This window comes from Pipistrellus hanaki (assembly GCF_964339955.1).
Source record: "Pipistrellus hanaki genome assembly, chromosome: 16".
Taxonomy (NCBI): domain Eukaryota; kingdom Metazoa; phylum Chordata; class Mammalia; order Chiroptera; family Vespertilionidae; genus Pipistrellus; species Pipistrellus hanaki.
Window position 1 is genome coordinate 17,248,114 of NC_140518.1, and position 25,288 is coordinate 17,273,401.

At 43.7% G+C, this 25,288-nt stretch overlaps 1 protein-coding gene across 2 annotated transcripts in view; it reads left to right on the forward strand.

Annotated features, from left to right (window-relative positions):
- Nucleotides 1-18,604, forward strand: part of TEX2 (testis expressed 2) — a 96,896-nt gene extending 78,292 nt beyond the window's left edge. Inside the window, exons 8-12 of one of the 2 annotated variants that reach the window (XM_084864141.1) lie at nt 6,707-6,839; nt 12,564-12,689; nt 14,331-14,540; nt 16,394-16,514; nt 17,111-18,604. In XM_084864141.1, coding sequence (XP_084720267.1) covers nt 6,707-6,839; nt 12,564-12,689; nt 14,331-14,540; nt 16,394-16,514; nt 17,111-17,233 — 713 coding nt within the window. In that variant the 3' untranslated portion in view covers nt 17,234-18,604. The remainder of the gene's footprint in view (nt 1-6,706; nt 6,840-12,563; nt 12,690-14,330; nt 14,541-16,393; nt 16,515-17,110) is intronic. The other variant, XM_084864142.1, reaches the window with a different exon arrangement.
- Nucleotides 18,605-25,288: the final 6,684 nt, after the last annotated feature.

Consider the following 25,288-nt stretch of genomic DNA (forward strand, 5'->3'; position numbering starts at 1 on the left):
TCAAAGTTTTGTCAGTGTTTAGTCTATTTGCTGCTTATTTAACTCCTTTCAGGGCAAATTTTAGAGATCTGCCTGCTTATGTAACGAAGGAGGAAAGGTATGATAAAGACATAAAGCCTGTGAGTTTTAAAAGTTTGACCAAATTAGATTTTTCCATGTCTGCAAAGAATACAAGTGTTGGTAAAACAGAAATGAAAACAAAAGAAATACATGTTTTGGATTCCATTGCTAAGGGAAACTCCTTTTAGCAAAATTAAAACCAGGGTGACTTGCTAAAATGGACTCTGAAAAGCAGAGCTCACCTTCCAGGGAAAGGCAACCCAGGGTGAAGAGGCCTCACCAGCTCTTGGGAGAGGCACCTCCCATGGGATCCCCCACACATACTTCTTTTTTTTCTTTCTTTAATGTTTTCTAACTTGTGCTTGTTCATTGGCAGCACATGGCTCAGGACGGGTATTTGGTCCAGAGGTTGTTGGATCGCTCGTCCTCCAGATGCTATTTTTTAGGCAGCACTGAGTAGTGGTTCTGAGCACCAGGCCTGGGGCCAGACTGCTGGGCTCACAGTTGACCCATCCTACAGCTTAAAGCTGACAACTGCTACCAGAATAAATTGAAAGAAGAATGCCCTTGTCAGCTTCTGTGACCTTGCAGTGGAGCAGTAAAATCACACATTGACCATGTAGACTGTCCAAGTTCTGGGGCACACAGCCAATTTCTATGTAGTTAATAAAGTGTAATAACTGCCGGAAGGCATCTTTACTTCCCGCCCACGGCAGGTGGTTAGAAGCTGGCTTTGTACCTTCTGCCTTATCTCCGACTCCTCCCAAACCACATATGTCTCTAACCATGGAGTGTGTGTGGGACTCCTCTCTTCTCTTCAGGCTATACAGTGGGGTACAGAATCCTGTTTCTATAACCTCCTTACTCCCCCACCCCCCCCAAAAAAAACTGGCTTCCCCTTTCCACCCCTAATCTCCACCCAAGCTACTGCCTCCAGGTCCAGGCCTCTGCGGTCCACTAGGCCACTCCTCTCAGCCAGGGTTTTTCCTGTTGTTTTTTTAACTCTGTTGGGATAATGTTTGCTCCTTCATTTATTCAGCAGCTGCTCATTATAAGGAAAACTGGACTGTTTAGAAAAGGGAAAATATTACCCATCACCCCACCATTCAGAAACAGCTAGGGTTACCTTTATGGTACATTTGGTATATGTTTTGTTTATTCTCTCCTAATATTCTTTCTCTTCTGGTTAAAAATTGATTTAGAACTAGGTACTTAAAGAATTAGGCAGACTGACTACATAGACTTGAGAGGACAAAGATGACTTAGCCCAGACCCTGCTGCGTTATAGCTGTATGATGGGTAGGCAAAAGCCCAGTGAGTGTGACTTGCCAAAGATCACCCAGCAGCTCACCTTCCATCCTGTTCCTCGGCTTCTAGGCCAGAGGCTTTCCATGAGCAATAGCTCTGCAGACAGGCCACCATGTTGGGGCCCTGGTTCTTCGCTGACCAGCAGTGAGATCTCAGGAAGTTACTAACCACTCAGCCTCAGTTTCCTGATCCGTAAAGTACTGGTGTTGGTAGTGCCTCCCTTTTCCAGTTGTGGTGGAGATAAAATGTTACATGTAAAATGCTCAGAGAGGGCACAAGGCACATAGTAAGCCATTAGTGTTTGCTGCTGTCACAAAACCTTGTTGTCAGTAAAAGCTTTCTAATAGGGAATCGCTTCTGTCAGCCAGGTTTTCATCTTCATGCCTGGGACCAGTGTCAGAATGGACCAAGGATATGGACTGTGCTCCTTAGGATCAGATTAATTCATTTAGTCTTCAGGATATTTGCTTCATGTATTTAATTATGCAAATAGTCATTGAGCATCTACCATGGCATTTCTGTACTGATTTTGCCCCGTTTCAGGATACCCAAAATAACAACCCACATTTCAACTGAAGGTGAAAAGATTACCGTGACCAGCCAGGATAGGAATCTTGTCTGTCTTCAGATGCCTTTACTCATGACTGGCGGTTTCCACCATCTACCACTCATCTTCTGGACCTTAACTTAGAGTACCTGGTGCCTTTATCCAGTGATGGGACTAAAGATACTCTGCCAGCTGATCGTTTCAGAAACTGGAACCAGAGTCAGGCTGTGACCTGCCCATTTTCTTGCTGCAACACCCTTGACAACAGCTATGTAGGGCTGAACATGATGACAGGGCCAGACTGTGGGGCTTAGTACTCACAGGAATGGCATGTACACTTTTCTAACTAGATCCTGTTGCAGAAAGAAAAAGACTTTTTATAGAAAGGGAGAAAAAAGACTCATTTGTGGATCTTGGTAGGGGTGTGAGAGAGGAGATTGATTTGCGACTCTGTCCACTTTGGAAGGCAGAGGTGTTTCCAAGAACAGTTACAGGTAGACAAAGCTAAAAAGGACATTTACCCTAAAGGAGGCAGCCAAGTATAAGAAATGCTAGTTTTCTGTGGTATCTGAGTAATATGTCACCAGTCTGTTTGCCAGGAACAAAGCAGTCACTGGTGAGTTCTCCTAAGAGCCGAATAACTCAAACATCTGCTCTTGGTAATATATTATTAATGCTCCATTTTAAGAGGTCTTGTTCTTTGGATGCTTTCAGAGTGAAAATCAACCACTGCTATTTAGAGGTGGAGGAAATGAGTAACATGAGGGCCAGGCTCCGTAAGCAAGGCTTTAGGTTCTCGCAACTCCTGAGCCACAGGGGCCCTATTAAACCTATTCCAATGAGACTTTTCGTTATTTTAATAGTAATAAAATAGTGAGCAGCGGAGTGGAACTACTAGATGGATATAGCCATGGAATAGCTATTCCTGAGGTCATGGGGTCTGTTAAATAAAATGCCAGGGAGAAGGCCGAAGAACCTGTTTTAGTTGACGCTGGTGATACCCGCACGGCTGTTTATGATCTCTGGTGCTATCACAGTCTGATCTGTACCATGCGGCGCAGGTATCTTCTTTCTTCAAGCATAAACTTCTGAGGGCAGGGATTCATCTCAGCGTCTTTAGCTCTGATATCTGCATTAAGAACTCAATAAGCACTTTTGGATAGAGCGAGCTGTAACTTTTGCTGTAGTCTCCCTCTGTATAGAGGTGGTGGCGGTAACTGATCCTTTTCTCTGAAGCTGACGAGTGAAAAACAGTCATCGGAGCTGCTCACAGGCCTTTGCATGAAGACTCACTGAAACTCGCCATCATCCTTGTCCGTTATGCTTCCCATGTTGCAGAATAAAGTGCTCGTTTGATAGGGACTTGTTAAGGGCTGATTATTTGTGTCCCTCCCTGCTCCGAATTTATGTTGCAGCCCTAACCTGCAATGTGATGGTATTTGGAGGTAGGGCCTTTGGAAATAGGGCTTTTAGATAAGGTCATGAGGAAGGTTGCTCATGATGAGATTAGTGCCCTTCATAAGAAAAGATCAGAGAGCTAGCTTGCTCTGTCTCTGCCATGTAAAGACACAGTGAGAAGGTGGCCATCGACAAGCCAGGAAGAGAGCCCTCACCAGGAACTGAATTGGCCATACCTTGATCTTGGACTTCCAGTCTCCAGAGCTGTGAGAAATAAATGTCTGTTGTTTAAGTCACCCAGGGTATGGTAGGCTGTTATTGCAGCCCAAGATGAGACAGGACTGTGTTCATGTCCTTTCCTAGAACCTCTCAGGACTGACTGCCTTACTCCTAATTAGAGCCTTAAAAAATTGTCCTCCTCAACTTCTGTTTTTTGTCCTTGATCATTATGAAGAGCAGATGGTTACAGAAACCAGCATTTTAAATGAAATGCCTCATAATATAGTCTTAACATTTGTTAAGAGCACAGAAGGAACAACTCTGTAACCGCATCCATCTAGATGAGTAGCATTCAGCTCCCTTAGAGTTAAGACACCACTCACAGAGGAGCGTGCGCCCCATGTTCACATTGTTGTTGCATTTATCCCCAATGGGAAGACAGCTTTTCTAGAAACTGTTAATTTCATCTTTCAGTCTTGCAAGGCAGCAGCCTTCTGACTCACCTGTTATGTAACCAGTTGGCCTCGGCCCCAGGTTGTTGTGCTCCACGGTTTTCAGGGTGCTTTCTGCCTACCGAACCTTGTCACAGAAGCGAGTTTTTCTGCACCTAGTGCTAAAATTGTCACCGTTCCCTAATCAGAATGCAAGCACATCCTATTAATTTGTTGGAATATTTGCAGTTTATATCTATTTTAAAAGTTTTCAAACCATTCTTGACTCCTTCACATTTTCACTGAGAACCAGGGCTGAGCAAGGCACATGAGTGGTCTCATGGGACATATTCAATGATATAAAACACAGTCCCTGTCTCCCACTCCGAGGCTCAGTCAGATGCCCACCTCTCATCCCCTCCCTCGCCCAGACAGGACTCTCTGGCTGCCCAATGCAGCCTCTTCCCTCTTAGTCCTGCAGCCTCCTCTGGTCTGGCCCCTGTCTGCCATGACAACAGCTAGGCTGGAGCAAGGAGTTGTGGAAGTAAGGAAGTGGGATGGCGATAGCAGAGAAAGGGGAGAGCCTGGCTAGGATATTCCCGGCGCTAGGCTACACACATCAGGACGGTGTCCCTTGTGCAGATGAGGCTGGAGCACAGAGGTCAGGAACTTCCTTGTGACTGGGCTCCGTATGCTCTTCCCTCCTCTTCCCTGCCTCCGGTTCCATAAGGTAGGGTACTGGAGCATGTGTCACTGGAGGGGATGTTCCAATGACTGGGGTATGGGCCAGAAGCCTACTAAGCCTGTATCCATATCCCTGCATTAAAAGAAAGAAAGAAAGAAAGAGAAAGAGAGAGAGAGAGAGAGAGAGAGAGAGAGAGAGAGAGAGAGAGAGAACGAACCTTCACTTTATAAGAAAATTCTGGTGCCTTTTATAGCCATCTTCAAAGGCAACACATACTATTAATATTTATTGAAAACCTGACTAGAATTTTCAAAAAAAATGATTATGTCTTAAGACATACAGCAACCAGATAATTTGAGTCTATTGATTTTTGAGTTAAATAAAGCTGGAGATATAGAATAAATATTTTCTTTATTGATGTCCTTTTTATATTGAGTTTAAAGTCTATTAATATCCAGCCTTTTGTCCTGATCCTTCTTCTATTAGAAGTGATTAATGACTAAATGTCTTTATGAAAACAGATGTGCCCTTCATTTCCAGTAGCAGTACCTTTGCCGAGCAAGCTAATTGGTGATTTCTAACTGCTTAATGTAAACACGAAATAAAGCAAAGAAGACAATTATAATTGGTCTGCATGTCACTTAATTAAACCAGGTCATTCATGGAAAATGAGTACCTTCAATTATGATAAAAAGAAATGGTTGGAAATAAATTGGAAATTATTCTGCCTTTAGTGAGGAATTGTATACCATTAGTGCTTCTTGAGGTTAAGCAAAGCTTTTAGCTGAGATTGTGGCCAAGTGAAGGATAGGTTATTTACTGTAATTGCTTGAAAATGCTGCTGTGTATGAACAATAGTTTTAGATTAATTTCCTGCTTCCTTTAAATGTTGTCATTTGTCTTTTGAGGATCTCTGAAAGTTTATTAACATTTAAACACCCACTTTGAAGGATCATATTTTGATGGAAAATCCATGAGATATTATGGCGCTCTGAGTCAGAAAAATCCCAGTCTATTCTGTCCTACCTGCCAAGTCATAGAATGTTGGTGGAGAAGGTCCTGAGGTGTCTGGTCCTTGTTTGCATTTTAGATTTCTGCTGATGGACCATCTCAGTGAGCTGCTCTTAGATATGATCTCATTGACAGTAGCTTTTCCAAGGAATAGGTTCTTATACTAAGGTACAAAGTGATTACCCAGCTTTATTTGGATAATCCTGGGGCTCGAACATTAATTCTTTTGCTTCCATTATTAGGCAATTTCCAGAAAGGAACGGGTTCTAAAAGTTTTTGTCACTGTCCTTATTATACTAAGCTAAGTCTGAACCATGTTCTGTGTCCCTGCTACCCCCACAATTTTAGAACATTTTAAGGAAGACAGTGGTTCTCACATGTGTCTTTTTTTGTTTGTTTGTTAATCCTCACCAGAGGATATTTTTTCCCATTGCTTCTCAGAGAGAATGGAAGCGGGGTTGGGGGTGGGGAGGGAGGAGAAGCTGATGTGCGAGTTGCTTCCCATTTGCCTTGACCCGGGGCAAAGGCAGCAGCCAATCTGTAACCCAGGTACACGCCCTTGACTGGGAATCAAACCAGAGACCCATTGGTGGGCAGACCAACACTAACCATTGAGCCATGCCAGCCAGGGCTCTCACGTGTGTCTTTAAAGAACCCAGCTTGCAGTGAAGTGCCTTGTCTGCACCTCTCTTCTGCCTTGTAGCTGGTTGGTAATCGCACACCTTGTCCCAGCTTTGCCCTGGGTCAAGCCATCCTCTTACTAAATGTGAGAAGAGCCCAGAGGATGGGGCCCTCGGCTAGCATGTGCACTGAGCGCACTGTGAGCGTTTTAATGACAATGAAATGCAGGCCGTTTGCCAGGAGCTTGCAGCTTTTCCAGAGGCCTTTCTCCTCACGAGTTCCTCTTGCGTGCCTTTATCTGTGTCTATATATGACTTTCAATGTGATACCAATTTAGATACTTTCAAATATAAATGTTTATATTGTCATTTATAATCATGTTTTTCTCGGGGGGAAAAACCTTCTGTTTTTTCACCATTTCTCCAGGACTCTGGATCGATTTGGAAATGTCCTACAATGGGTCCTTTCTGATGACTCTTGAGACCAAAATGAATTTGACCAAACTAGGTAAAGAGCCTCTTGTTGAAGCCCTGAAGGTTGGAGAAATTGGCAAAGAAGGGTAAGGGGCTATATGACTTACTAACCCAACCCCGGGGATCCAATCTCTCCCTCCAGCCTTTGAGAAGCAGGTTTGACGCGTAGTCGTCCCTGATGTTGAGAGAGAAACGCTCCATGTAAGTGCTTCTGGACCACAGAGGGTTTCAGGGAATGGTTCCCTAGTTTCCCCCCTGCGTACTGTGAGTCCCCACCGCTCCTCGGTGTCTTGTGGCTCAGTGCTGCTGGCGGGGCACATAGTATCGATTTCCCAGAAGGCATCACTGACTGAGACCAGCAGGGCAGGCTTGTCTACACACTAAAATGCTCTGTAAAGAAAACTGTCACTCAGAAAGTACCTCCTCCCACTTACAGTCACAAACAGCCACAGTGGGCAAGGCTATGGCCCCTAGGGGGTCTATCTGCTTTAATCACAAATATTTACAATTAGTAGTTGATTTGATAGCCAAGAGGGTGCTCCTGAAGTGTCTTGAGATGCATTTTCCCTACATAATACAATATTGCCTTGTTCAGCAAATGCTTCTCTTTGTAGAAGATACTGCATCTACTGCCCAGAGTTTAGTAAATATTCAAATTTGTAAGCTAATAAATAATGTTTGCTATTTTTTTCTTAAATGCTTACTATGGATAAGCTGGAAATTTTACATTCCCATACACCTTCTGAATGACTAACTACAAACTTAAATTATATCATTGTTTTGACCAAACTGAAAATGCTGATTGGAGTCTGCTTCTCACCTCTATAGCCCCCCGCATAGAATTAACAGTGCGGTGGCAGGAACATTTCACAGGGAGCACTTTCTCGGAGTCTAAATATAAGACACAGACTTAAATTTTTGCTTAGTTATGATACTGACCTGATACTTCTATTTATATTGTGCTAATAGCAGTGCAGGAGCTGGGTCACACATTTGAGAATGTTCTTTTACTTTGATGATTCTGATTTATCCAAGTTACTTAATGAAATGTACCTTTTTAATAATTGGAGAATTTCACCTGCTATATGCAATCTAACCTGAATCTGTGCTATTTCCCTTTCATTTTTTTCTATTTGTTAAAATGTGTTTGGATTCGGCAATCTGTGGATTGTATTTTCTGGTGAGTGGTATTTATCAAGTCTCCATATAGCATTTCATACCCTGTCAGTGCTGTCTTATTTGATTCCATATAACACCACTAGGAAGCTTGTCATTTCATCATATTCCTGCACATAAAGGCTCAGTTTGTAGACCCGAGAGGATTGAGCTCAGGAGTACTTAAGAGGCTTTTCTGGCAGGAAAAGTCAGACAGACTTCCTTGGTTTGAATTGCTGGGGGATCTAGTCCTGTGGTCAGACTCAACTCATGCCCCTGCACGCCATACATCCCCCATCACCGTGCACACCTGAGCATCATCAGTCCAGCCTCATGATAAGAGTGGCAGAACCAGCTGCCTATAAAATGAAGCATGTCAGGCAGGAATAGTCTTGAACATGGGATCTATCTAAGCGGGAGCGCGACACCGCAAACATCGTCAGCAGCATTTGTACACGGAGTCCTTTCTGGGAACAGCCTGTGCTGGCACAAGAGCTGCTGGGACTCCATTGGAAGGGGGTGGTTTTAGGCAGCAAGTGGAGCCCCAATACAGCCAAGTCTCAGATCCTTGCCACGTAGGTGCTTCATGTTAACTATTATTCATCCTGCTCTCTTGGCATAATTTCAAGTTCATAAAATGGCTGATCAGAGGATGGATATGTTTCTGAGCAAACAATCTTCTCTAGACTGTGAAAAAAAAATCCCCTGCTTTTGTGATAATTATAAATTAAATATAATACTGTCTATATATTATAGACAGTATTATATTTAATTTATAATATATACCTAAAGCACGTTTTTTCCCCCCCAGTAGAATCTGTTATAACATGCTTTGCTCTTTCCTATGAAGGTGTTTAATTTTATGTTGACATGTAGTTTGGCTGTCACTTAATTTTAAAAGTATATAATCCAAAAGCCTGGGCAGGTGAGCCCTTAACCCTTTTTTTTTTTCCCCCACCACATTTGGCTCACAATTTCTGGGAGCACTGAGAGCCTCTGAAAGCCCACCCATAGCTAAGAACCTCATCCCAGAAGGGATTCTCCATCCACTCTTCACTCCCTCAGTGCTGAGCGCACGGAATCACCGAGGCTACACGCTGGAGGAGAGACAGAAGTCATTATGCACTTAGCTGTTACTAAGCATGTGGTCTTTGGTGGTGACATCTTCCTTGATGGTAAACCTCTCCAAAGAGCAGAATGTCTGAGAAGTGGCCAGCAGCAGCCCTTTCTGTCCAGGCGCTCCCTGTATTCTGTGGCTGCCAGTCCAGGCCCTCACTTTCAGGCAAAGGCTTGTTCCCAGGATGGGATGCTCTGGCAGGGTCTCTGCTCTGTCCCCCTGGTTTTCTCAGCTTCCTTCGAGTGTGCAAACGATTGTGCCCTTGGGGAGTCTGAGGAAATGCTGCTCAACCTGTGAGAAGTCCGACTGACTGGTAGAGACTGGTTCCCATTTTCCGGCTACTACCCGCAGGGTGGTGATGAGTTGAAGTCAATATTGCTTTATTCCAGTGAAGTCCTTTTCCCTTTGAAATCTGCATACACTTTATATTTGCAGACATTTTTCCTTTAGTCTTTTTATTTCCCAAATAGTCTTCTTGTTGTTTACATAGTTAACATAAATTTGAGGCAGTAATGTACTCAGTAGAATCCAGGTAGAAAACTGAGCAGCCTTAACATAAGGAATTGCCTGAAAAGGCCACAGTGAGTCAGTCAGGGGAATGTTCTGTGTGTTTGGCTGCTCTTCAATGAAAGGTGGCCTTGGGGTGGCATTTCCTGTAAGGCACTTGGCCTGTTCATGCTCTGCCATTGCAGCCTGGGCGCCGTGTGCAGGTCCACACATAGGGGCCCGTCTGTCCCCATGCTGGGTCACTAGTCCACAGTGTACCCTGACCACCACCACTCCACCTGAGACACTGACTAGGTCCGGCTCTGTGGATGTATGCACATGTGTGTCTGTGGCAGATGTGTGGGACAGATTTCTCTTAACTAAAAAAATAAAAATAAATGAATGCCCTGTATGAGTGTGGCCCCCACAAAGCAGTCACCTCATTGGGCTATTAATCTAATTATGCTTCTTTCACTTAAAGTATTCTGGAGCTGCTTTTTTAGAATTGCCTTTGGAACCTGTGACATTCTTTTAACTAATGAGTGACCGAAAATCACCCTGCTTTGTAGATCAATTAGATCTGTGAGAAATTGCTATAAGTCATTCAGAGCCATCAGCAATGGTGAAACCAAGAAATAAAATGTTTGATCCGAGAGAGTATCAGTGATAAAATAATTCACTTTTTCTTATGTGTCTGGCTCCAAATACATTTTCAAAAAGACTTTTAGCAGCAGCAGCAAAACTGCAATAAGCCTTTTAAGGTGACTCTTTGAAAGGATATCGCTCTCACTTGGAATTCTAAGGTGTGTTTTTAAAAATAAGGCTTTATTAGTTCTAGCACGTCTTACATAAATAAGTGTGTGTGTGCAGTTTGTCTTTCTCTGAAGTTCATGCTGACATCATAGATTGAGATCATAAAATGCAGGTTCAGTTATAAAACAGTATAAAACTGAGCCAATTAGTTACATTTTTAATTAGTAAGTATTGGGTGCCACATAAAATAGCTCCTCTGCAGAGTAAAGGTAACATTTGGTCAAAATCAGAATTTTGTGTCATCTGATCTGCTTTAACTGATATAGCATTGTCTAAATTATTAACTTCCAGACACAAAATTTGTCCTCTTCTCTGTCCTGTGGAGGATTAATTCGGGAACCTGATAGCTCACTGCAGTGCTTGGCCTTCGGCATCTTCTGCCCAGGTCTGGAGGCTGCCAGATGACAAATGGGGGGAGGGGGCACGGACAGGAGGGGGCAATGGCTCAGCAGGTTTCACTGTGGTTCCAGATGTTGAGGCAGCCTTTTGTGCTGGTGGATGAGGAGCAGCATACAGAAGCCCTCCCTGGCAGCACTGGGTGGGAGCCAGGGAGCCCAGTCACTACTGGTAGAGAAGGATGCATTTCTGAGATGTTTGTGTTATCCTTGGGGATATGCGTCCCTGACTTGCCTCATCTTAAGACCCTGTCTAGGCTTTATTGGAAATTGTATTTTGTTATATACAGTCAAAATAAAACGAGCTTTAATGAGGGCTGTCTGGCCATGGAAAACTCTGGAGTCACTTTGTGACCAGCAAACACACATATTTCCGGGACCAGCTGGCCTCTGATGGAGGAGGAATAACAAGTCCGTTAGGTGCTGTTGCTGTTTCCCTGGCCAAGACAAGAGGCTTTTGTGTCTGCAGAGGGAGTTTCCCTTCAACACTACACTCAAGCCTGTTGGCTAACGGGCTGGCTCTAATGTTTCAGAGCTGGAGTTGAGGATCCCAGTGTCCTGCCAGGGAGGACACTCTTGGGTTCCTCTTACAGCCAGGCTCCTGTTTCAGGGGCGGAGATTTCAGGGGCCCCGCCTAGTGCTGGGGCCTCTTGCTGGGCCTTCAAGCCCACACCAGCGGTGTGCTCTGCCCTTGGGTGCCCTTGGCTGCTGGTGGCTAGGAGATGACTGCCCTCATAGACTTCTTCTAGTGGCCCAAGGGCAACATCAGAGGAAAACCCCAAAGGATTGTACCTGCGGGGAGATGGGGCCCAAGTTCTACTGCATGTCCTGGTATTTTGTCCTTGTTAAAAATACAAGGCCTAACCTCTGCTTAGTGACCATTGGTTGCTTACCAGTGTTCAGAAACTACTCTGTCCGTTGTTCATTTTGTCCCAGTTAAGTCTCTGAGCCTCAGAGTTGGGCCCTGCCCGTCTGCCTCCCTGAAGTGAAGCCGTCATCCAGGAAGGGAGCTGCCTTTGTGGGGCTGGAGGTCAGCCGAGAACCCTAGTGACCCTGGGTGGGGAACCCCCATCACTCACTCACTGCCGCCTGGTGATGCAGCAGCCCTCATGCTTCTGGAAACTGCATATCCAACCTGGAGAGATTAACGAAGGACATTGCTCTCTGATGAGGCTTTTTATTATCTTGTTGTTGTTTTTTTTTTAATGGTTTTTAAATTTATACTTCTCTGGGACAGTACCTGGGTTCTTATGTTATTATAATTGCTTCCTAGAGTCCCTTTAGATTTGTACCCTCTGATGGTTTGGTTGTTGGCTTTTTCTGTGACCTTCAGGAGCTGGGCCAGGTTTGGAATAAGAAGGGGTGTTGAATCTAAGTAATTTGGAGGTAACAAACCAGAAAGCATCTTAGTTTTTTAATTCATCCAGTCAGGGGACTTGCCTGAACATCCCCATCATTAGTAAGGGATGGTCATGTCCCAACCATAAGCTGGCACCTCACCCTTCCAACAACCATCGTTCTTTCCATTCACCCTCCACTTGGCTATTGCTGCACTGGTGATGAACTCACTGCATTTTGTGTTGACTGCACCAAACTCCCACCACCTGTCCTAATGCATGCTCCAAAGTGCCTCTTCAGACCCAAGGCCTCTGTGCTCCTCCCAGGGAACTTGGTGCTGAAATATCTCCCGAGTAACCAGTCCAATCCCAGGGCTCTTGGATTGGCCTCCTCTGTTGGGGCTGGGAGATGACGTGTGTAGCGGTGGTGCGGTGGAGTGGCCGTGTTCTCTTTCTGAGCCCAGGCTGGGGGATGGGCAGGCTGCAGTCTGACTCTGTCCTCTTCAGCTGCAGGCCCCGGGCGTATTGTCTGGCTGACAGCGATGAGGAGTCCTCCAGTGCCGGCTCCTCTGAGGAAGACGATGCACCAGAGCCCAGTGTGGGAGACAAACAGCTTCTCCCAGGGGCTGAAGGGTGAGTGGGGTCTTCCTTCTTCCACACATTGAGTGAATGGGTATTGCATTAATAACCTAAAGTCAGTGGTTTGTCTAAATCCCAGGATCCAAAGCAAAAAAAGACCATATAGCTTTCTTTACTTACGAGGGTCCCAAACAAAATGGCTTTCGTGGGCCTTGGGAGTAAGTAATAGAATTGAAGAGCTGCTTCTCGCAGGGAGCACAAATTATACAACAGCGCCCCCTGGTGCTCGGTGGAGAGCATTACTCCCCTTTCAGTTGGGTCACGCTTCTATCCAGCTGCTAATTTCTACAAAGCTGAGACATTCAAGCGATTTCTTTGGTGAATTTTGAAACTGTGGATCATTTAGCTGACCTTTTGGATCATTAACTTAATTCCCAGGACACTCTTTGCCTGTTACTTGGACTGTGGAATGATCAAAGTGCTTAAACAGCCACTCTGTGCAGATCTTTTCATTATTTAAAGACTAGAGGCCCGATGCACGAAATTCGTGAGAGTAAGCCTTCCTCCTGTTGCCGGCACTGGCTTCCCTCTGGCACCTAGAACCAGGTCTTCCCTCTGGCCGCTGGCAGGCACCCAGGATCCAGGCTTTCCTTGCAGCTCCAGCTTTGTCCGGAAGGACAGAAGGACATCCAGTCTAATTAGCATATTATGCTTTTATTATTATAGATTATAAAGAAGCCAGAAGCATCTGTAAGAAAATGTCAACCTATTCACTTTTGAAATCCCACAGAAGCTAAAAAGAGAACCCAGATGTTGGTTCTAAAGTTCGAGTGCATTATTTAAAATCTACCCACTTGACCTTCTTAGGAATGATTGCTTTTCCCCGTCCACATAGCCATATCACTCCTGACACTCGGGAACTGTGGAGGACCATAAAAAGCAACTATCCTCTCTTGTTAGGGCAGTCTTACAGTAGACATGACTGAATACAAAAGCTTGGCCTCTTGGCCTGCTGACATGTCAGTTTGGTGTAGCATGTTTCTTTAGAAGTTTCTTAGCTCTTAAAAAAGTGGTTGCCATGTGCTGACGGGTTTGGCTAAGTGGATAGAGCATCAGCCTGCAGACTCAAGTGTCCCAGGTTTGATTCCAGTCAAGGGCATGTACCTTGGTTGCGGGCACATACCCAGTAGGGGGTGTGCAGGAGGCAGTTGATCGATGTTTCTCTCTCATTGATGTTTCTAAATCTCTATTCCTCTCCCTAACTCTCTGTAAAAAAATCAATAAAATATATTTTAAAAATAAAAATAACTAAAAAGTGGTTGCCAAAGTTGTATAATACCACCTAAAACGCAGTCATTAAAAAATTGTGTTTTTTGTCCCTGTCCATGAAGTATGATTTCTTAGTGCCATCTAGAGATGGTGAGATTTCTCTGAGAGGACACTGGACTTATATTCAGCATGTGAGCTTTATAAACGTGAGATGCCTCCTCAGTTTGCCCTATGAGAACTTTGTGTGACCCTCTGTTGTCAAGGCTCAGCTCTGTGTGAGGTTTCTACCTCGTCTGAAGTAGAAGTTTTAACTGCAGCCCAGGGGTTGTTTAGCAATGTTTCACATTTCTTATTATCATGAGTTGGGGGAGTGTGCTAATGACATCGTAGGTAGAGATAACACCTATTTGTGTTCCTCATTTAAAGGTATGTTGGAGGTCATCGAACAAGTAAGATTATGAGGTTTGTTGATAAAATTACCAAGTCAAAATATTTCCAAAAAGCAACGGAGACAGAGTTCATTAAAAAGAAGATTGAAGAAGTCTCCAATACACCCCTGCTGCTAACTGTGGAAGTACAGGAATGTAGAGGAACCCTGGCAGTCAACATTCCACCTCCCCCAAGTGACCGAATATGGTACGTAGATGAGCCCTCAGGGACGGCTGGGATTTCCCTTGTTGCATGACCATAAAAATCCCAGCCTGCTTGTCCTTGACATGATGGAAAGTACCTTCTCCTGGGCAGAAGCACTTCCATGTTTTTTTCATGAAACCTACATTTTTCTGAGAATGGTTAATTCACACTTAGATTCACCTTCACAAGGTCAGTAGGTGAAGTTGATGGGATGAGCTGTCTATTTTTGATCTTCCTCCTCTCTAGAGCCAACTATTCCCACCAGTAAGATCAGCTGCCGTTTGTAGAGCTCTTCTTCTGTGCCTGGCCCAAGTGTAACTGCTTGGCCGGGGCAGTCCTCACAGCATCCTTGGAGATAGGTGCCATTTACAGAAGGGATCACACCTTCAGCACAGTCCCATGCCTTCAGGGAAGACTCCTTGGGTTGGGCCTAGATGTTCAGGAGGCAAGAACATGTGCACTTTGGAACTGTGGAAGGAGGTCTATCCAAGGAGTTGTAACTGAATGAAATAGTGGTTCTCAACCCACCTGTATATCACAGTTCCAGGGGAGTTTGTTAAAGATATTCCCGGCCCAGTGTCCAGGAGTCGAGGATTGGGGAACTGGCCAGGATTGAGAATCACTGAAATGAATTACTCATGGGTCCAGCAGAAGAAAAATCAGTCTGTGAATCTTAATTTAAAATTGACATTCCATGTCCTCTAAAATGTACGTAAGTGTATACAGGATTGCATAAGAGAACCCATGGTACCATGAACTACACTCGAATGAAAAGCTCTGTTCTATCATAGAGTGAAACCAACCTGCTAGCAGTACACATCCTCAGTGTTCAGAAGAGTTTGTGGGGATGATCCAAAGGATTTTTGAATTGACTCATCAGTTAATTATTTATTGGTGTCTCCCAGTAGAAACTTCAAAATGTCATTTTAGATTTTATTTTTTAAAGTAATATTTTCATAGGGGGAAAAAGCCTATAATCTTATCATCTAAAAATAACCAGTTAATACCTTTCTGTACAGTCTTCCAAACCTAATTTAAAATGCTTTTAAATACTAAGAGTAGATAACATTTCTTTCCCTTCTAAGCTTTATCAGTTATAAATGCCACTGCTCAGTGGGAGATAAAATTGAAGGCCTCTAGGATGCCTGCTCAAATGCTGAATTATTTATTAATGATCCACAAAGATAAGTCTAGATATTGAGGATGTTTAGAAAATTTATAGCAATTTGACATTTTTATTGCATTTTTTTAAAACATTGGTCTATGACAAATTGAAGTTTTTAGATAGTTTGATAGCACATAGTCTCTTGTCTGGATACTTTACCAAGTCCTAGTACAGTCTACTCCTGGAGAAGCCACAGTAAGTGGTAGGGAATGTGGAATGAAAAAGGCTAAGGAATGTTCTCTATACACATGCATATTAGGTGTGGGGAACATGACCACTTCTCTCAGTGTCCCATCTTGGGAGTAATATTCAGAGAGAGCCACTTTCACCTTCTGCTGTATATACTTTTATATTTTGGGTTTTATAATATTTATATACTGTTATAAAAATAGAAACAGAAAGGTTGTTCCCATTTTAGGAAAACCAAGCCCAGGTCACTGGTTTTTCTTTTGGGGCTTCCTGGCTTGCCATTTGTCAGAACTGTTCTCAGGTCATTACAGCCCTACACATGGCCCAGGACACAGGGAGTTCAGATCATCCTTACTGTGCTGAATTACTTTCCAGAGGGGATTATCAGAATAAGAATGGTTAAATAGTGGTAAAGGCCTATGTAAATGAGGAATGTGTGCTGTTGGTACTTGTCTGCTTCCTTTCTTGCTTCTAAATGTAGTTATTTGTCTTTTTTAAAAAGGTATGGTTTCCGGAAGCCACCATATGTGGAGCTGAAAGCTCGGCCAAAACTTGGAGAGAGAGAAGTGACTTTAGTTCATGTGACAGACTGGATAGAGAAGAAACTGGAGCAAGAGTTTCAGGTACACCTGCAGTGTCATCTCACATTTCACATTAAGGCTAGCTCTGGGTAGAGAGATCAGAGGCTCTGAACTTCATGTGGGTCAGGATCCTCCTCTGAGGAGCCTCATCCCAGGAAAGTACACATATGACCAAACAGGTGTAAACTTCAGGTGGCTTCTGAAACTCATCCACAGCACCCTATGAAGTGGTCATCAAAAAGGAAACACAAAAGGTGGGACCAAAGAGCAAAATTATCTTTTAACAGTAGGCTCGGCGAAGGTTAAGCACTAGCAGGCCATCTTTGGATTTTGTGGCCCTGAAATTGGCCAGCTAGTAGGGATGAGCTATTTTTATCAAATTTTAACCAGATATTCAAGGCACAGTTGTCTCTCAAGGTTTTATGTATTAGCAACTTATTTGCTTTATACTGAATTTCACCTTTAAAAGACACATATTTTTTGTAGTGGTATGTTTTGAGTTACTACCATGGAAGCTTTTTATTACTTAAAAGCTATAGATTATAACAAAGCCAATTTCTGGAAAGTTTAACATCACCAAAGAAAAGTGAGGGGAAAAAACAAAAACATTTCTACATGGCTGTTCTTTCTTCCTACAGAAAGTTTTTGTCATGCCAAACATGGATGATGTTTATATCCCTATAATGCACTCAGCCATGGACCCTCGCTCCACTTCCTGCCTCCTGAAAGACCCGCTCGTGGAGACTGCTGACCAGCTGTGATGGGTAAAGACCTGACGACGTTGCCAGTGTTGAAATCTAGCTCCAGGTGCGGGGTTCTTGGCTGCCCGTCCGCTGTAGCACAGGCCTCTCCTCTCACCACAGCTTCTGCCCTCTGCCCGCCAGTGCCCATTCCACTGTGAGTGTCATTCCATGCATCCAGCAACTGGTGTCTGGATTGCCTACTGCAAGACTTTGACTCAAAGGAGATTGGAAGAATCAAGGTGGATCCAGAGGTTTTGTGGCTCATACCATGGCTTTGAGTCTACCAGTTTTTGTGGCAGCAAGAGCACATTAAGAGCAAAGCTACAATTGGAAGGCTCCCTTCCCCTCGTCTCAACTCCAAAGCTTTTCCTCAGGCAGCCCGAGCACAAGTGGAACATTTTCTCACTCCTAGTTTTTATGTGATGCATCCCTCCACATTTTGAGAATGTCATTGTGGTACCATGTGGAGGGTGGGGAATGGAATTTTGTAAACTATTTCATTGGTGATAAAGATTTGCATAGCAACCTTTTCTTCATATTAATTTCTGTCTTGGAAGCAAGTAGCCATAGAACATACACTGACACAAGATCCAACTATCCCAAGCCTTTTACCAATTATATATAACCACCTGGTTCTAATCCCAAATAGTTTCCTGACAGCACATGAAAACGTTAACCACCACATAACCAGGATCAGCGTCTTCTAGCGTGCTCCAGGAAACTTTATAGAGGTATGTAAAGGCTTTGCTCTCCTAGTTTGGGATCTATTGTGGTCAGTTCCTTCTGATGAACCAAACTTAACATCTGTTATCACGAGTCAAGACCAAAAGCCTGCTCGTCAAACACTACATATCTCAAAATTAATGACATTTCTTCAACGTTGCCAACTTTAATTTGTGCATTTGTGTCAGAATGTTTCGTTTACAAGTGTGGAGGCCCTAACTGTATAATTTGCTTTGAGAATTTAAAATTTGTTTAAAGCTCATTCAACATCAAAATTATCTTGGGTAACTTTTGATCATTTACATGTACTAAGTGTTTTTTTAAACAGCACCCTGCCTGAACATGACTTTAAAGAAATTAATATATTGAAAAAGATCTGAACCCTTGATTACTTTAATTGCACCATTAACCATTTGTCTTAAATTTGACCATCCCAGTCGGTGTGCTGTTCCATTTCTCATGGTGTAGGCCAGTTTGCCAGTCAGTACGCATGTCTTGTTCACTGGTCTTTGTAATTTCTGTGCAATAACTAAAGGCAGAGGACTAGATGCACTACTGTGGATTGTAAAGAGATGACACATGACTGTACCCTATTGCACTTAAAATAGTATATGGGGGATTTACAATTGCTTGCATTCTTTCACAAAATAAATCTCATGTCGATTACTAAGGCATCTTTATTTCTACTGACTTCTACTTAAATAGGGACACTTGGGCACTGTTTCCTGCGTGATCACTGGCCAGCCTTCTTAAAGATCACCACACCCAACAAGAGGGAAGTGCTATTATCCTCAATCCACATTTAATTTGAGGGGAAACAGTTTTGAACCCTGTTGCCCAGTAGTCCTGTTCCTTGGGGTTCCCTCAGGTTTCCAGGCAGTTTATTCTGCACCAGTGCTTCCTCCCACTCAGAAGTGATGCACATTAAATCGAAGCCCAGGTTAGATTGTTCAGTTAGAATCTGGATTACGAAGGAATGTAAATATCCAGTTCATGTTGTGCCCATAAAAACCTAACCTTCACAACTACACTGTTCTAAGCCGTTATGGCTAACTGGGACAGGCACCCAACGCATTAGTCCCATTCAAACAAACATAGTCGTTTAGTGATAGTTTTTGTAAAAAGCTCGCAGTTTACACGTTAGCCAGATTAAGTTCTTACATCCAGACCGAAGCCGGTTCCTATCGAACACACCACGTCCTTAAACTGCTCAAGGCCACAGCCCTTCTCCATCGCCACCCACACCGCGGTTAACTTAAGGTGCAGGTCTGTCTCACCGATGGGAGAGCGGGGACCTACAGGGCAAGCACAGGCAATGCGGGGGGCACTCGGTAGCAGAACCTACAGGATGCCCAGCGTCTCCTTAGGGCATTCATTCCATCCTCAGCTCAAAGGCTGGGAAAACCCGACCCCGACAGAGCGAGCCGCCGTGTCGCTCGCGGTTAAAAGGGCCGCCGGCAGAGCGCCGCGGGCCCCAGTTATGCGCAAGCTACCGCTCTGGCGCTGCAGCCTGACCCCCGGCGCCACACGCAGGCGCGGCGGGGGCTCAAAGGCAGCGCGTCACGACAAGAAACACAGACACCAGCGGTAGGAACTATCTGTTTTATTGGGAGCCTTCAGGGAAGGGTCGCAGCGCTGGGAGGGCAATGGATCCGACGTCCTGGGCCGGCCGGACCTGCAACGAGAGCGGTGGGTAAGCGGGTGCGTCCCCCCGGCTTGTTCCCTCGTGGCCCCCACGGCGGCCAGGCTCAGAGTCTTAGTTCGCATCACCCTTGTCAGCAGTCTAACACGTGCTTTGTAGATGTCATCACCGCTGGCCACTCGCCTCCCACCCGGCTCCAAGGCCCCGAACACCGAGGCCTGCCCGCCACAGCCCGCCGCACACACAGCCTCACCTCGCAAGCTTTGCGGCCGCCGAGAGACGGAGAGACTCCCACGGCTCCTACTTAAAGAAGCAGGCAGGAGGTGGTGGGGCGGGCCTTACTAGTATTAACCAATGGCAAGTCAAATTTCCGGTCACGTGCCTGAAAACTGGCCTAATGATTGGCCGCGCTCGCTGAGTCCTCCAGAATATAGAGTGGTTACAAGCCAACCATAGAGATGGGAGGCTAGAGAGACGTAAAGGCGAGCCGGGTCCCAAATTCTTCCAGATTTCTTTACACAGCTCGGTTGCGGGCTTGTCGGGAGCGCGTCTGTCTATGGCCCACCCACAAAAGGAAACTTTACAAACAACAGAACGCAAGTAATGCCTGGTTTGTCTGAGCTACTCGGTGCCAGTAGCTAGGTTAGGAGCTGTGGGTACAAAGGTGGCAAGCGAGCCTCGCCCCTGAATTCACTGGAAAGTGCTTGTGTGCGGGGAAAGGAGGATTGTGTGCAACCAAATCTTGATAGTGTGATGAGTTCGCTCCACGACCTTGGTCACTTAACCTTTCTCGGCCTCAATTTCTGAAAAAGAATATCCAAGAGAAGTTGTAATGATTAAGTGGGTTAATGCCAATCACCTGGCACATTCCGAGTGGCAAATACTTGCTATTAAGAGGACTTTTTTTGATGTGGAAAACTTAAATGGCTCCAGTACTTGAATAAACTCAAGATAGCAGCCTACTGTGGAAGCCCAAAGGAGAGAAGGCCTACCTTTGGGAAAGTTAAAAGTTGCTAAATATTGAGCTCATTGTGAGCCAGGCACACTCTTCATCAGTGGATATAGCAATATGGCCCTGTGCTCTTAAGAACTTCAGTTACTGGGAAAAGGAACAGTAAACAGTCAATTTCTGGTTATCTTCATTTCCTTCCTATGTTTTCCTTGGGAATTCTTTTTTTTTTTAATTTATTTTTTTATTGTTTAAAGTATTACATATAATAGTACATATATCTCCTTTTTGGGAATTCTTTTCTTTTTGCCTCTTTATAAGGAAAATGTTTTTTGGTGGGTTTGTGTGTTTGTGTGTGTTTGTAATGATGAAACATTTCAGCCTATGAGTCTGTAGTTGAACGGGCCTCTTTATTTTTTACAGTCTTTAGTTAATTTTAAAATTTCTATTTGATTTAGAGTAATAATTATTTTGGCAAGTGTTTTGTCACTTCTATATGATTATTTTTATTGCTGTTTAAACGTGTGTTATCAATTATCAATATTTATTACAGTGTGATACAATTTCTACATTGGGAAATGTATTAAAGTTTTTTTGTTTTGCTTTGTTTTTGTATTAAAGTTTTTTTTAACTAGAATATGATCTATTTTTATATGTTCCACAGATTCTTGAAATGCAGATGGTTTTATTATCATCAGCAAATATTGACATGAAATATTTATCAATTCAGCCTTAGTTGTATTGTAATTATATCATCCATATCTCTATTTTATAGTTGATTGTGAGTGTATGTTCTGTCATTGATTGATAGTGATGTGTTAAGATTATGCATCAAATACCAAATGCTGGTGAGAATGCAAAGCAACAAGAAATTTGCTCCATTACTATTTGGGAACACAAAATAGTACAACCATTTGGAAAAGAAATCAGACAGTTTCTTATAAAGTTAAACATACACTTACCCTATATATGACCTAGTTGTCCCTAGGTTTTTACCCAAGAGAAATGAAAATTTATGTTAACACAAAATCCTGTACACAAATGTTTATAACAACATTATTCATAATCCCTTCTCCCCCCCCCAAACTGGAACAACCCCAAAGTCCTTTACTGGGTGAATGGTAAGCAAATTGTGGTACATCCATACAATTGAATGCTACTCGGCAATAAAATAGAATAAACTATTGATGCATGCAACACGTATAAGAGTCTCAGAAACATTATGCTGAGTGAAAGGAGCCAGACTCAAAAGATGGTATGATTCCATTTATAGAACATTCTGGAAAAGACAAAACTATAAGGATGGAGAACAGATAAAGGATTTCCAGGAATGGGGGAGCGGGGGAGATATGACCACAAAGAGCAGCACGAAGGCATTTTGAAGTGTGATAGAACTGTTCTGTATCTTGATTGTGGTGGTGGTTACAAGACTTTATGCATTTCTCAAAACTAGAAGAACTGTTCACCCAAAAAATTTTTACTGTGAAATTTAAATATTAAAAATAGCCCATCCAGTATGGCTCAATGGTTGAGCATCGACCTATGAACCAAGAGGTCACGATTCGATTTCCAGTTAGGTCATATGCCCAGGTTTTGGGCTCTATCCCCAGTGCGGGGCAAACAGTAGGCAGTTGATCAATGATTCTCACCATTGATATTTCTATCTCTCTCCCTCTCTGAAATAATAAAAATATATATTTTTAAAAATTAAATTGTGCTTCAGTTATTTTCCTTGATTTTTTTCTTGTTATTCTTTGTTTTGTATATTTTGAGGCTATGCTGTTTATTTCATTGTGGTTTGTGACTGATAACATTTCCATTGTGGATTACATATATTTATGTATGAGATAACACACTAAACTATTATGACTTTTTCTTTGAATTCTAATTTATCCTACATTAGATTAGCATTGCTATTTCTGTCTTTTTTTAAAAAAAAAAAATATCTATCTACCCCTTTATTTTTTGTCTGTCTACCCCTTTATTTTTAACTTTTCCATGTGATTTTGGTTAATGTGTCCTTCGTATTAGGCATGGGTTGGATTATAGTATTTAGCTCAATCTGGTAAAATATGCCTTTTAAAAAATTCATTTAAAATTTTATTATGGCCTTGGTTGGTGTGGCTCAGTTGGTTGGAGTAATTCCTTGCACCAGAAGGTATCCAGTTCAATTCCCAGTCAGGGTACATAACCCAGTTGCAGATTTAGTCCCTAGTTGGGGTGTGTGCAGGAGGCACCGATCCATGTTTCTCCTCTCTCTCTCTTTCTCCTCTCTCCTCTCTCCTCTCTCCTCTCTCTTTTTTTTCTCTCCTCTCTCTCTCCCTCCCACTCTGAAAGTTAATAAAAATTTTTAAGTTTTGTTATGAAATAACTCTTCATCTATTATCTTTATATTAGATGTTTAAAATAGCTCCCAGAGCAACAGAGGCCAGGCCCGGAGCAGCCAGGCCCAGAACAGCTCGCTCCTCGCCTGCCCCCGCCCCAAGGCTGCCCCTCAGACATGGCTGGAAACTTTTGGGGGAACTTGAGGGTTTGCTGAATCAAATGAGGAAGGCTTAGATCTGGATGTGTTGAGTTAGTATAGCGCTGGGGTGTAGATCTGTAAGTGCCTTGTGTGGGGCCTGGATGAGGTTGGTTGATCTATTTGGAAATGTCTTTTGTGTGAAGTGTATCCCTGGGCATGTGGAGGTATTATTGATTTGAGAAAATGCTAAGTAACTGATTTACTATCTGAAAAATTTAAAGTTCTGAAAGTTTAAGGTCTCTTGCCAAAAAGAGGTTTTAAAGCTAACACCTTAATTTTAAAATATATATATTTTATTGATATTTTACAGAGAGGAAGGGAGAGAGATAGAGCTAGAAACGTCGATGAGAGAGAAACATCGACCAGCTGCCTCTTGCACACCCCCTGCCCTCAACCAAGGTACATGCCCTTGACCAGAATCGAACCCGGACCTTTCAGTCCGCAGACCGAGGCTCTACCACTGAGCCAAACCGGTTTCGGCTAACACCTTAATTTTAATGGAGAAAGGGAATGACAAGCCCTTCGCACCCAGAACAGGTAATCCAATTCCAACCAGCAGCTATGTTTAAACAACGTGTCCATTTACACTTGAATGGCTACACCTTTTGATAGCCTAAGGGTAAGTTTACATGTAAACAAGTTTGCTCTCAATTCCCAGGGCAGAAAAAAAAAAACCAAGGTTTAAAATTATTAGATTTTAAAATTTATTCTTAGAAGTGTTAAAGTTTATTAATTTAAAAAAAAAAAAAAAGGAGATTGAAAAACCTGATGAACAATAATAGCAGTTCATTGTAGTAGAGTCGGTGTTATGGGAGGGGAGTGGACTGACAGTTCTGGTTGGGGGGGGGAGGGGGGAAGAGACTGAACATAAACTGTGCACCTATGGATAAGGACAATGGGGGGTGGGGAGGGGGCGGAGGATGGGGTGGGAACCTGGTAGAAGGAGGAAGAAATGAGGAACCTTTGTAATAATATGAACAATAAAGATTGATTTAAAATAAATAAAATAATAGCGCCCAGTTTTTGCTGGTATAAACTATTACAACGCTACTTCGAATATTCTTGTGTGTGCACAAGTTCCTTCAGGGTATGTACCTACCGTAGAAGCACAATTGCTGTGTGGTAGGGTAGGCACATTTCCAACTTTCTAGATAATAACGAATTATTTTCCAAAAACAGTCCACTCCCACATTGGCCTACACCCTCACCAATTCTTGATACCGTCAGACTTTATGTGTTTGCCATATGGTGAGTATAAAATGGTATTATAATCAGCCATCAGCCAGGTGTAGTCATATACATTGTTGATTTGGTGCTCTTAGAAATGCTGAGCCAGCATTTCAATCAGGTTTATTGATTTAAGTTGCCCAGCTCAAGGGTAAAGGGGAGGTTTTGTTAATGGAAGAGAGCCGGGCAGCCTGACCTCGAGCCCGCTAGAATCAAGCTCACGCTCGTCCAGTGCTCCCTGACTGCATCCATGCTGCTCTCTCTCTGCCATCTTTCTTCTGAATTGGCTTTCTTTGCAGGATAGAGGAGGCTCCTGGGCCTCACACCTCCTGGCTTTGCCACTAGAAAGAAAACGAGGCTCTTTTCGTGGTTCTAACCGGAGTCAGGGTGGGTACAAGCCTACTCCTGGGTCAGGTAAAGGTGGCCAGAAGGGTGGCTGTTTTGGTTACCTATCACTGCATGATAAACCCCTCAGTGATTTAAAACTACAGCCATTTTCTTGTTCCCTCACAGAATGACCTGAGTTAACTGGACTCAGCTGGGAGGTTCTTGTGCCCCAGGTATCAGCTGAGGTCACTCAGGGGCTTGCCTGGGCTGGAACATTCAAGATGGCTCAACCAGATGTCTGGCAGCTGGGACCTCAGCTGGAGCTGGTGGTTAGAGCAACCCCTTCCTCCACGTGGCCTGTGTGTGGATGGCTTGGGTTTCTGAGCCAGCTTCCAAGAGGGAGCATCCAGCAGTTAGTATTCTCAGAGGAAGGAAATGAAGCTGCCAGGCCTCTTAAACCTGTGATGGGAGGTCCCGAATATCGCTTGTGCCCACAAGGAGTCACAGGCCCAGTCCAGATTGAAAGGCAGGGAGCCCCAGTCGGTTTGACTCAGTGAATAGAGCATTGGCCTGCAGACTAAAGGGTCTTGGGTCAAGGGCACATGCCTGGGTTGTGGGCTCAACTCCCAGTGAGGGGCGTGCAGGAGGCAGCGAGCTTAGAAACCCAAGCGATCCATACAC